At 39.1% G+C, this 12,539-nt stretch overlaps 1 protein-coding gene across 1 annotated transcript in view; it reads right to left on the reverse strand.

The window, feature by feature from the left end:
• myo1g (myosin IG) overlaps positions 1-12,539 on the reverse strand; it is a 52,479-nt gene that overhangs the window by 30,069 nt on the left and 9,871 nt on the right. The window contains exons 6-15 of the mRNA XM_032580581.1: positions 11,216-11,269; positions 11,026-11,121; positions 10,612-10,728; positions 8,855-9,061; positions 8,628-8,773; positions 8,427-8,541; positions 7,178-7,348; positions 6,512-6,582; positions 3,406-3,480; positions 2,187-2,319 (exon numbers count right to left, since the gene is read on the reverse strand). Of these exons, the coding sequence (XP_032436472.1) occupies positions 2,187-2,319; positions 3,406-3,480; positions 6,512-6,582; positions 7,178-7,348; positions 8,427-8,541; positions 8,628-8,773; positions 8,855-9,061; positions 10,612-10,728; positions 11,026-11,121; positions 11,216-11,269 (1,185 nt within the window). The remainder of the gene's footprint in view (positions 1-2,186; positions 2,320-3,405; positions 3,481-6,511; positions 6,583-7,177; positions 7,349-8,426; positions 8,542-8,627; positions 8,774-8,854; positions 9,062-10,611; positions 10,729-11,025; positions 11,122-11,215; positions 11,270-12,539) is intronic.

Consider the following 12,539-nt stretch of genomic DNA (forward strand, 5'->3'; position numbering starts at 1 on the left):
CTTCATTTCAAAGGGCCAAACTAAATCCATGTATATCAGTCATTGGATAAAATCAGTTATATAATGCTGAAAAGAGCAATAATCTCATGTAAAAATTGTCAAGGCTTTTATTTTGAAATTATTATTATGCTTCATTTCAAAGGTCCAAACTAATCCCATGTATAACAGTCATTGGGTTAAATCAATTATAATGCTCAACAGAGCAATTACCTGATTTAAAAATGTTCAAGGCTTTTATTTTGAAATTTTCAGTATGCTTAATTTTAAAGTTCCAAACTAATCCCATGTGTAACAGTTACTGAGTTAAATCAGTTATATACAGCCCATAGCAGCAAGTAGTTCTAAAGGCCAGTTCAGTCCTGATCTGTTTCAACTGAGGGTTCCACTATAGATAGAACTACAATGATGCGTATTTGTAGTCCTAACCACCAGCCAATAGCCTCTTGAGTTCCGTTGCCATGGTAAATAAGTTTCTCACCAAGGTGTAAACTGTTAGTGACAGAGCCTCAGACAGCCTAGAAAATCCTGTCGCATGACTTTGCTCTGAAGCACCGTGACAGAAAACCGTACGGTCTAGATACATTTCGAAAACATTTTACCGGAGCAGACATGCGTATCAATGTGAGGACCGATTTTGATACCAATCGTGCGATATTTGTGGGCGTGATGGCGATTTCAAAATTATTTTGGGGTGAAAAAGTTGTCTTCATTTCTCACTCTAGCAGAGGGGCACTCAGGAAGATTCACACTCTAATTTTAGGAAAAATGAGAAACTTTGGGTCGCTTAGAGACAAATTGTGGACAAACCGTAATTGGTATCGACGAGCCGTCTTCACTTTCGAAGAGATCACAGACGTATCTACAAAATGAAATTTGAATGGCATTTCTACGTGAATTCGTGACGACACAGAGAATCCTCAAAAATAGAGTATTTCTAGGATTTTTCCCATTGACTTATAATGGGGTTTTTTTCATAGTTTTTTGCGAATTATGTCGCCATGTTAACCCCGAATCCCACCAAAAGTAATAGCTGGAATGGCGTGAATTTTCTGCACGTTTTGATACCTCATTTGTAGGTGTGCACCCAGCGGTATGAGCCGCATTAACGGTTACGGAAGAAAAATAAAGAATTGGGAGAATAGCAATAGGTTCCTGCCATTGCTTTGCATGGCAGGCCCCAATAATATAATTTGTGCTGACATTGTATCAGGTCAATACAAATCCTTTTTATTCTTCAGGATTTGATTCAAACAGAGTTTCTTTCATAACGACAGTTATGGAGGACATTTGTATTTTGTTTTAACCTTACTCTTAAACATATATTTCTTGTTGTAATTATTGTTACCTTGCTTTATTTTATTGAATTGAGCAGCACTTCTGTGAATGTGAAACGTGCTTTTATGTTTATACACGGACAGAGCTCCAACCATCATCCAGTGCTGCCCTATCAGTTCACCTGTCAGAAACTCCAGCTGGACTTTCTCTCTGCTGTTGCCCATAAATAAACTGAAGACGCACCGAGGCTCAGGCTGAGTGCACTGACCTGCATCAGATGCTGCAGCTGAGCCTCGTCTCACATGCAGCCTAATTAGCAGCGCATCAAACCGCACAACACTCACAAGACGAAAATAAAGATATCAACCAAAGTGGAGGAAACGATATGACAGAGGAATGAGGAACGTCTAGACTAGAGCAACGCGTTCTCCCAACCTGACCTGGATAAAAAATAAAGGTGGAGTTTCCTTTATTTTCCACCTCAGAAACATGGAGGCAGATGCTGCAGCAGCCCGACAGCAGCATGGCCCAGAATAACAGCAGGAAGTGTCAGACTTCAGGCCGTCAGACGGGTTCAGCCAGGAGAGGCGAGCGCCCCGCTCTGTGCAACACGCTTCCTCCTCCCCTCAGCCAGGAGAAAACAAGTCAGGAAAAGGTTCCTGTCAAACACCAGGAGGAGTTTTAACGTCTGGCTGCTGCAGATCTATGTTCAGGGAATGTTAAACACATTCTCAGCAATATGACTGAATTAGCAAAGCAAACATTAAACAGGAATTCAAAATTTCTAAAATATATATTTCTGGACAACAGTGTATCAGAGCCAGGCAAAAAAATAACCCAAATATTCCATCTTTACAGGAAAAGTTTTTCTAGCGCCTCTCTCTGCGCCGCCGTCGCTCTCTGGGACTGACCTTGCAGGCCAACTTATCAACCAAAGCCACGATGGAGGTTTTGAAAAGCGTCGCAGCGGTCAAAGGTCGCTTGGTGACCTCTGTGATGCTCAGCTGACCATCTGGCCACATTTCCTTCAGGACCGGATTCGAACTGTTAGAAAGAGAAAAAAAGTGAATCCAACAAAAACTGGGCTAAAAAGTGAGACTCATTTATTCGGCTAACCCAGTTACTGGACTGGCCAGAGCAGCGGAGGCCAAAGTGGGGCGCAGGGGCCATTTGTTGACCCTTGGCTGATGTTTTGCAGCCTCACAACTGCAAAACTACAAAAACTACTAAACTACGAGTTTTAAATCAAAATTTACTTCACTTTTACAAACTTTCTGGTTTGGTCCTGTTGTCATGGTAACTGGGAGAACATCGACTCATTCACTTCCTCTAACGCAAACCTTTTGCCTTTATGGCCTCATTACTTTATTAAAACTGAAAAGATCTATTTAATTATATACTAAACAGACAATATTTTAATAAAGTGACACAACATAAATATAGTAGAAAAGGGTTTTGTAAATTACTGCTGATCCAAATTATAAACAGACTGCGGTACAGTTGCTGCATTAAATGACTTCTTGGGGTTTAAAATCCTCATTTTTAATTGTTTTTGTACTCATAGCAACAAAGGCTAGGCAGCGTTTGCTGGTTTTATCAAAGTATAACCAAAGAAACATTGCTAATAAAATAAAAGTCCTTTTCTTGTACCTAATTAAATGTTAAATAAGATTTTATTAATCTGTATAAACCTCGAAACAGTTGCAGATTCGCTGCGTTCTTGAATTGTTGGGCCAAGTAGAAACATCCAGAGGGCTGCAAATGGCCCCCGGGCCACACTTTGGACATCGTTGCTCTAAAGTCCACAGTGATGCAGCAAAACCTGCTTTTAACTGCTGTATCATGGCTAAATGCAGGAAGTGGTTTCTGACCCAGGTGCTATTTTTATTGCAAACAGATGAAATATGTTTTTCAGTCATAAGCAAACTGGATGTTTGTTTATTTAACTAAGAAAACAAACAAAACATTTAAATTTTTTCTCTGCAATCCAATTCCTACAGAAAATCTGATTATTTCTTTAATTAAAATAGTTTGTCCTTAGTTTATCGCTGAGTAGGTAAGAAAAAACTATTTTTTGTGATTTTATTTTTTGAAAATGGTATTTTTGTGACCCTGATACTTTTGATGTACCTGTTGTACATGAGACGCTTAAAATCTTGGAAAAGGAGGTCCTTGTTTTTGTCCAGAAAACCGTCAACAGAATATCTGCAACACAGAAAGAAAGAAATGAGACAGAAAAACTGTAACAAGTCCAGGAGATTAGAGAATCAGAATTCAATCTGCTGTGAACGAAATAAGATCAGAAATATAATCACAACAATAACCAACAAAATACAGGAAGATCTTCCACTGAACCTTCATCAAACCTCAACGAGGAAAACGGAGAAATGGTCAGTGCTTCCACCTGATTTAATTTATTTATAAAAACATAGAAAAGACGAGTTTCCCTGTAAATGTAGTTAGAAAGTTGAAAGGTCAAAGTAAAGTTATCTGCTGGGAAATAGAAGAAAAGTCACAAGGTGAACAAAGTGAAGCCTCCAGAAAAAACAGGAAGACTCAGAGGATGGAGGTGAAGGCTGCAGAGAGGGAACAAGAGCTGGGAGAGGTTAGGTGTGTTATCTCTGCAGGGGAAAAGGGAAGAGGAGGAGAGCCAGGTGAGGAGCGCAGAAACAGAGGAAGAGCAGGAGAGTAAAGTAGGTCAAAGCTTTTGATGATGGCGTTTGGTGACAGAGGGGGGGAGGGGCAGCGGGTGGCGAGGACGCGGGTATATTTAGCTGCAGCGAGGATCGACTGGGACGGGATGGGATGAGACAGGGACCGATGCCAAAAGGTGACAGCTCAGCTGGAGAGGACCCGACGCGGCCCAGAGACGGGCCGAGGCCGGCTGACGGCGATGCGCGGTGACACGAAGCCATCTGTCATCACGACGCCTTCATCCGCACCATCAAGGCCACGTTGACACGGAGGAGCCGTGATAACGCCGCCAGCGGTAATAACGCCGCCAGCGGTAATAACGCCGCCAGCCGTAATAATGCCGCCAGCGGTTATAACGCCGCCAGCGGTAATAACGCTGCCAGCCGTTATAATGGCGCCAGCGGTAATAACGCCGCCAGCGGTAATAACGCCGCCAGCGGTAATAACGCCGCCAGCGGTAATAACGCCGCCAGCCGTGATAACGCCGCCAGCGGTGATAACGCTGCCAGCCGTTATAATGGCGCCAGCGGTAATAACGCAGTAGTGTGTTAGCATAACGAATGCTTGAGATCAGCGCTTTAGCGTTGAAAATGCTTAGCACACTTAACTTTCTCTATTTTAAATTTTTTTGGTGTAAATTATTATCGTTTTGCTAAATACCATGTTGTTGTAGTGCTTTAAAGTTAGCAAAACTAATGTTAGAGATTAGCGCTTTAGTGTCTTTGTCAACTTTGAAAATGTTTACTGCACTTTGCTTCCTCTAAATTAAATTTCCAGATACATTTTAACTCAAATTTATTTGGTTGTTTTGAAAACTAATTTCCTGAAACCATTTGGATTTGGATCCCGTTCAGACAACAACACGATGTCCCTCTGTTAATTTCCACACATTTTGTGACACATTTAGTATTTAATTAAATTCAGAATTGCATTTCCTGGGTCTGCAGTCATAAGGGTAAGACTACTTACTGAGCAGATGCTAAAAATAGTGAAAGTCACAATTTATGTCTCTAAGAAGAACAAAAATTGTTAGTTAAATATAATCTACTTTACAGAACAGGTTGCTGCGCTGCTTTTAAACACGAATAATCTAAGGCTGGATATGTTAAACTTTCTGCAGAGACGATGCAGCCAAAGCTGAAAAACAGCAAATGAAGAAAAAAATAAGCTTTGGATTTTGGAACATTTTTATCGATGAATCATAAAATAAATTTAAATAAATATCTGGGATGGATTGATCATTTATCCAGCCTTATCCTGGCACAAAAACAGTTCAGCCCTTTGTAATAATTTAGTATTATCTTATTTAGCTACTTTTCCGTTTTCAGATCAGCGGATGATCAGCGTCTTGTGGTAAACATAAACAAAGCAGCATCTGTTTCTGGGACTTATTTGGATTTCCCAGATTTAAAGAACCCCCACCAGACTGCAAGCGGTGATTACTGCTGCTGCCTCTCAGACTAAACTGTCTTATCAGCTCCATCCCTCCTCCTCCTCCTCCTCCTCTTCCTCGTGCTCCCTTGACATATTAATGTCCTTCCCCTTGCTCCGTTTGGGGCAGGACACGTGAGCTCTTCAGAAAGCCAAGCCATGCAGGGTGACTGCTGGCCAGGAGGAAGAGGAGCAGCGATGAAGAACAAGCAGTTTCAAACCCTGAATCATAACTCAGACTAAAATATATACAAGCAACTTTCATATCCAATCTGTAAACATAATTAGTAGCAAATCTTGAGTTTCTAAACTCCGACTACAAAGAGAACGCAGCTTATTGTTTATATATTAGCAGAACGTTACATGTTAGCTTCCTGACTAAAGTTTTCCAGATGATACAGTGATTAATTTAAAATTTTCAATCTGAACAGCTGACACATCGATTAAATATTGTGTTTAGACAGTATTTAGTTTTAAATTAGGGCAACAAAATGTCAGGAAAATATTCAGCTGAATTGATGAAAATTGTAATAACATTGTTACTCATAAATCTGAGTGATAAATCACATTAATCCAATTTTTGATTACATTTTTTTAAAAATCTGGATGTTTTTTCACCAATGCGTTTCCGTACTTCAGAGTGACATCAGCGCGCTCAGGGCGGCCATCTTGTTCTATTTATTTGGACTCTGAATTCAGGACAAAATACAAGGGTCAGGCTAAGATTTACTTTTTAATTATGGGAATAAAGTTATAATATTAGGAGAATAAAGTTGTAATTTTACGGGGACTCCAACACAAAAAAACTGGATAACGCTGCAATTCCAGTCAAATGTGACTTACTGGGAGGTTTTTGAAACAGCTCATTTTCCAGACACCAAAAGTCATGAACCTCTTGCACAAAAATGTTCGTTAAGCGCTTGGAGTCTCTTTAGAAGCAGTCGAGACCCAAATGGAAGAATAAAACTTGAAAAAATGTGAGTTTTGTGTAGTATGTCCCCTCTAATGGGACTCAGTGTTCGGCCCCCTGAAGCCCGTCATGTTTTCATCTGGAGCGGCGATGCGAGCGGCGATGCGAGCGGCGATGCGAGCGGCGATGCGAGCAACTCACGTGACGTCTCCAGCGTAGTGGCGGATACGGAAATGTTTCTGGAAGTCCATGGTTTTATCTGTGGGACTGAGCTGGAAATCAAAAGAAGAAAACAGGAGAAGGTAAAATTTAATTCCTGTCTCACTTCATCCTGATTCATGGAGACATTTCCACATCCCAGAGAGTTTCAGTTGTTTTCATGCTCTCATAGGAAGAATATCAGAGAAAGGCGCTTCTGCCCTCTGCTGGCTGGACCCTAAACTGCAACACCTCTGTTTTAATCTATTCCAAATTAACCAGCATTATAATACAGCTGTCACTAATTTAAGCAGTCTGCCATGAATGCTGTTTTTTTACCACCTGTTAAGAACTAAATATATTTATTATACAATTAAAGTTATAAAACTTGCATTATTCCTTTCATTATGCCTCACATTTCTGCTAATAACGTGAATTATTTGCATATAAGGTAGCATCTTAGCTAATCCATTTTAGCAATAGGATTGTTCCCCAGAGTTACCATCAGTCAGAGGACGTTTCTACATCACTTCCTGTTGAGTCAAGCCGATAAGGTCACATCTGTTTCCTTTAAACAGTCTTTTGTTTTTCCAGAATGTCTTTAAAAAGTCTGACTTTAACTTTAAATGTTTTCTGGTTGTGAGGCTGCTGAGCAGGAAACAGTCCCACCTTGCGGGACGTGTAGTGAGGATGCTGAGCCAGCTTGGTGTCCATGCTGTCCAGGCAGACCGTGTCCGTCACTTTTCCCACGGTGAGGCAAGCTTCGTCCAGGATGGACAGGATTCCTTTGTGCTGCTGCTCCACCAGGTCAACGATGATCTGGTTGTTGAAGTAATCGATCTGGAAATGGAATAAAAACAAAGACGGAGGATTAGTCTGAGTTGCTGTGAACAGGTTTTATTCATCTGCAGTTTGATTCTCGTTTCTGATGTTAAAATCAACAAAAAACTGACAGGCAACTTTAACGAGCTAAAAGGTGATTACAGAAAACAAACTACATGTTCTAATTCATTAATTCATGTTCACAAATTTTGCTTTCTGTAAAATCTAATTTAAGCGAGAAAACTTTCTCATTATAATGAGATTTCTGTCTCATATTTAAAAATCTTCTTTTTTAAATAAGAAAGGTAGAAACAGTAAAACAGAAAAATCTCCTGGGATTTTTTTATGTTTAGAAGAAACGGTGACACAGCCAGTTCCTTTATGCCTTTTCAACAAATCATAATCTGTAGCTTTATGTTTCGTTAAAACCAGAAGCTTTTTTATTAACATGTTTTGTTTCACGTTTTAAATTTTCTAATCAAGAGATTTTCTTCTTAGCACTGGCATTAAAACACTTCTGTAATTGTTGAGCAAGAAAACATGAAAAACAAAATAGGTTTTACAATTTTATTATTATTATTTTGAATAATTAACATTCTGTGGCCATTTTTAAGCCCAAACTGCAAAAAGGTTTTGGACACGCCTGAGCTGAGGTTTTCAGTAAAACAGGAACAGACACAGATATTTTGTCCCTGCACTGCAAAAACATAAAATCTTAAAGTATTTTTGTCTAGTTTCTCATTCAACTATTGTGTTACACTTCAAAAAAAACAACTAACCAAGAAGTAACTTTTCTGCTAGATAAAAGCACTCAATACAAGTCAGTAATTTGTTGATATTGATAAAGAAATACTAGTTGCATTGGTAGATTATTTTATTTATTACGAGATATTTTTTCCCTTGTTATAAGTGAAATAATCTGTCAGTGGAACTAGTTGAGTTTCTTCAATATTAAGGAATTATTTCCTTAAATCCCTAAATGTGGTTGAAAAGCTACCAGTCAGTCGGTGTGTGTGTTTTTTCACATGTTAAAGCCTCGAGGTGTATGTGTGTGTGTGTGTGTGTGTGTGTGTGTGTGTGTGTGTGTTTTCCTCACATGCTGCCAGGTGATTCCTTCTCTCTGGTATTCTTCCTGTTCCTGCTGGAGGATCAGCTCGATGAAAAGCTGCTGCAGCTTCTCGTTGCAGTAGTTGATGCAGAACTGCTCGAAGCTGGAAAAACAACACAGGAACAAAAACGTAAGAAAACACAAAACGAATCGTTTCTGAGTTTTAAAAAACCACCAACAGACACAAACCTGTTGTTGTCAAAGATCTCAAAGCCGTAGATGTCCAGCACACCTATGACTGTGTTTTTCCCATGAAGCACTGGGTTGTAGTTTTTCACCTCGATGATGCTGTTGATGCGGCTCACGATCCAGCCGAAAAGCCTTTCATAAAGTGCCTGAAGAATCAAAATGAAGTCGATCTCAATGTTATCACCTGCAGCATTTCTTCCTCTCCTTTCCTATGGTGGCAGCTTCACCTTGGCGAAGGCGTCCCGGCCGAAGCAGGCGTCCTTCTCCGTGTGACCTTTCTCGATGACCTCGCCGCCGCCGGTTGCCACGGTTCGGAAAAGCAGGCCCTTGGCAACAGAGTCGGGATCTGTGGCGGTCAGCTCCGAGATGTGGTTCACCGTATCCTGACCCAGGATCTGAACGCTCTCGCCTTCGCTCCCAAACTCCACGTTACCCTGAAAACACAAACGGAAACATCATGATTCTGGAGAAAGCTACAGGAAGCAACAGGACATTTCCATGTGGAAACACAGAAACAAGTGTGTAAAAAGATTCAACTGAACCCAGGAATCAGAATTCATACACTTTTGTTTACTGAAATTCAACAGCCCACATGTTAGCAACCACCAGAGGACGACAGAGAACCCAAACATCATTCTCAAGTAAGAGTAGAAATACTTCAATATATCAAGTAAAAATTAAAAGTAGCCATCCAATAAATTACAAAAGTAAGACTAATAAAGTATTTGGTAAAAAAAAAAAGTCTACTCAGGTAATTTGATCAGTAACTGAGTATCTGATCAAATTATCAATCATTTAATATGTAAAAATTACATCATTAGCGCAACCAAAATATAAAGTTAAATAAAGAAATTTTATATTTTAGGGACGAAAATGACAAAAATTCATATAAGTAACAAAAAATAACAAAATCAGGCAAAAGAAACATTTTCCAAATCAGTGTTTTTTTCCAATATAAAAAACGTATTAAATTTTAACCAAACCTGCAGGCGTGTGTCTGTCTGGTGAACTTTGGGTTAAAACATGTTTGTTTTTCATTTAGTGGGTAGAGAATACAGGAGTTTTACTAAAGTAAAACGTATTAAAAATATTCCTAAAAGTACATTTTTCAAATAAGTTACTCAAGTAAATGTAAGTAGTTACTACCCAACACTGGCAACAAATATCTAAACCTACAAAAACTTCAGACTCCGTCTAAAAACACTTGGTTTAGTTAATATGCACTGATGCGCTAACAGCGTTTTTACTAACTATGCTAACGTTTAGCACACTTAGCTTCCACTAAATTCATCTTTCCGGATAAATTCAACGCGCTAATTAACTTGCCTGTTTTGTAAACCTACAGTTGAATGAAGTTTGACATCTTTGTAGAAGTTTTGGTTTTCTACTGTTAATTCTTCCAGTAGTTAGACTTTCTTCTTCTTCTGCTGTTCCTTTTTTCTTTTCTTCTGGCGGTTGGCAAGAAACTTAAGATGTGCATTACCGCCACCTGCTGGTAAAGAGTGTGGTCGTGACGCTATTATCTCTAATAATAATAATAAGAAGAAGAAGAATAAAACTATATGTAATCAAATTCTATCAAACAATTTTGTAGTTAAAATTCACGCTCTTATTTTGAAGCAGTTCTATTTCCTGTAGTTTCTCCACCCAGGCTGTGTTGCAGCAAACAATATTTATTCTGAATCAGTAACAGATACTGATTTTAAACTGTTTGCTTTCTGACCAGAGTTCTATTGTGGTTAATTAGGTAAAATTAGCAGCAGAGTTAGCAAAACTCAATAATTATAAAACTAAAACGATGAGTGAAAGGTCTGTGCCAAAGAATAACTTCCTGAACTGTTCAATGACCATTTCAATCCTGTAAAATAACATTTACTCAGTAAAATCGGCATCTCTGTTCCTGTGATTTGTCATTTCTTAAATAGAAAAAAACAATATTACCCAATAAATTAAACAAAAAAACCACTTTTTTATTTTCACAAACCAAAAGTAAAATGGCAGCGAGGATCTGGTAGATGGTAGTAATCTCTTCTTTAGAGAAGCCGATCACTTCCAGGGCGCTCATCACCGCTTTGTGGCTCGAGCGATCGTTGTTGGAAGTCTGTAACAGAAAACTAAGGTCAAAGGTCAAAAAGGTACCTGAGATTCTTGTTGAGTGGCGTTTAGTAAATTAACAGCAATATTTTGAGTTATACAGCATCATAAGAGAAAAAATAGGGTTAATTTTTTATAGTAATTAATAAATGCCAGTGTCAAACTAAATATTTAGTTAGCAAGCAAACTATTCAGCGCTAACTAACTAGCAAGACCCAGCTAGGTCAGAGCTAAATATTTAGCTTGCTGTTAAGTTTTCACTGTGTAATTTTACAAACGGTTTTCTGTCATCAGATAAACTCACAGCAGTTGCAGCGCCCTCTCTGGTGTACGTGTAAAGTGCGGCGTCATTCTCCAGGTGAAGCGACTTCAGGGTTTCCTCGCAGCCTCCGCGCAGCAGCTGCAGAAACGCAGATTCATTTTTCTGCTGTGATCCAAAACGTAGCAGGAAAAAATCTCCGTTCAGTCAGAGGACTTTAAATCACCAAGTCTACCTGGTAGAAAGAGTGGAAGTTCCTCTCCCCCTCCTGCTGCTGCACCACCCTGGACTGGAAACAGGAAAACAAAGATGGCCGCCATTCAGTTTTTCAAGTTTACCAGCACAAACGGCAGAAAAAGCCTCATGATGCTGCCACCACCATGCTGGTTAACTGCAATGAAACCAGCTAACTGCCAGTGTAACCCTTCTTGCTTTTCACAGCGCCAGTATAGTCTTAGTGTGATATAAAATGAAATTCTCACAATGTGATTGACTGCATGCAAGTGGTCCAACAGCTCCACCAGCGCTCCTCAGGATCCTGGTGGGGGAAGCCGCGAGAGCGTCTGAAGGACCCGCTGCATGCAGTCACTCATCACACCACTAGGTGGCTCCAAACACATGGATACAACAATCTCATTACAAACACATACACACTATTATTATTATTTTGGGCAAAATTCACATACACATTCATACACACTTTTCTCTCTGTTACACCAGTAAATAAAAAGTGAGACTTAACCAAATATTACTGGTGTTTTTGAGCTTTCAACGTAAGCCTTATATACAACATATAGATTTATGGTTAATATATATAATATATTTATGGTTCAGCAAACTCATCATGACATGCCTACTCTCATGTATAGGTTTTGCTTTTGAAAATCATAATTTCTGTATGTTTTTCTGTTATTACATCATAGAAGACTTTTATATTTTTTATGTTTTATTAAAGTAAAAAAATTATTTAAAGACAATAAATATTAGAGTCAATTGCATCTTTAAGCAAAGTAGGAAAAACTCCAAACAGTCAAAGTAGCTTTCTGAAAAGTAGATAACTAATTTTAAAGTTTACAAAATCAAAAATTGTCCCTGAAAAAAAAAAAAAAATCTAAGTTCTGATTTTCAGGACTGACAGTAAATTATGTAGCAGGAAATAATTCCCTGCTGGTCCCTAAAGCTGAACCTCCTGGTTCTGGTGAGATGACAGATTTTATTTCTGCTTTCTCACAATAAAACAGCAACATTCACAGCTGCTCTCAGCCAGAAGGTTTTTTCGTCCTTTCAGCTGCAGCAGCTTCTTCTTTTACCCTCAGATGAGCTAATAAACACCCAGCATCAGCCTGACGGCGTCACTCACACCTTTATTAATGGCTGTTCTCTCACACATCATCACTTCTTCAAATCTACACAAGTTCAGATAAAACATTAGCATATCATGAACAAGTTGGAGAAAACGTACTGGAACGACTCAATCATTTTGTTAGACAATTTTACGCAAAATTATGCACCTTTATCCTTCCACTCAACTTTCTACGAATATGAGACCATTGAATGTT

This window comes from Xiphophorus hellerii, chromosome 13 (assembly GCF_003331165.1).
Source record: "Xiphophorus hellerii strain 12219 chromosome 13, Xiphophorus_hellerii-4.1, whole genome shotgun sequence".
In the NCBI taxonomy this organism is placed as follows: domain Eukaryota; kingdom Metazoa; phylum Chordata; class Actinopteri; order Cyprinodontiformes; family Poeciliidae; genus Xiphophorus; species Xiphophorus hellerii.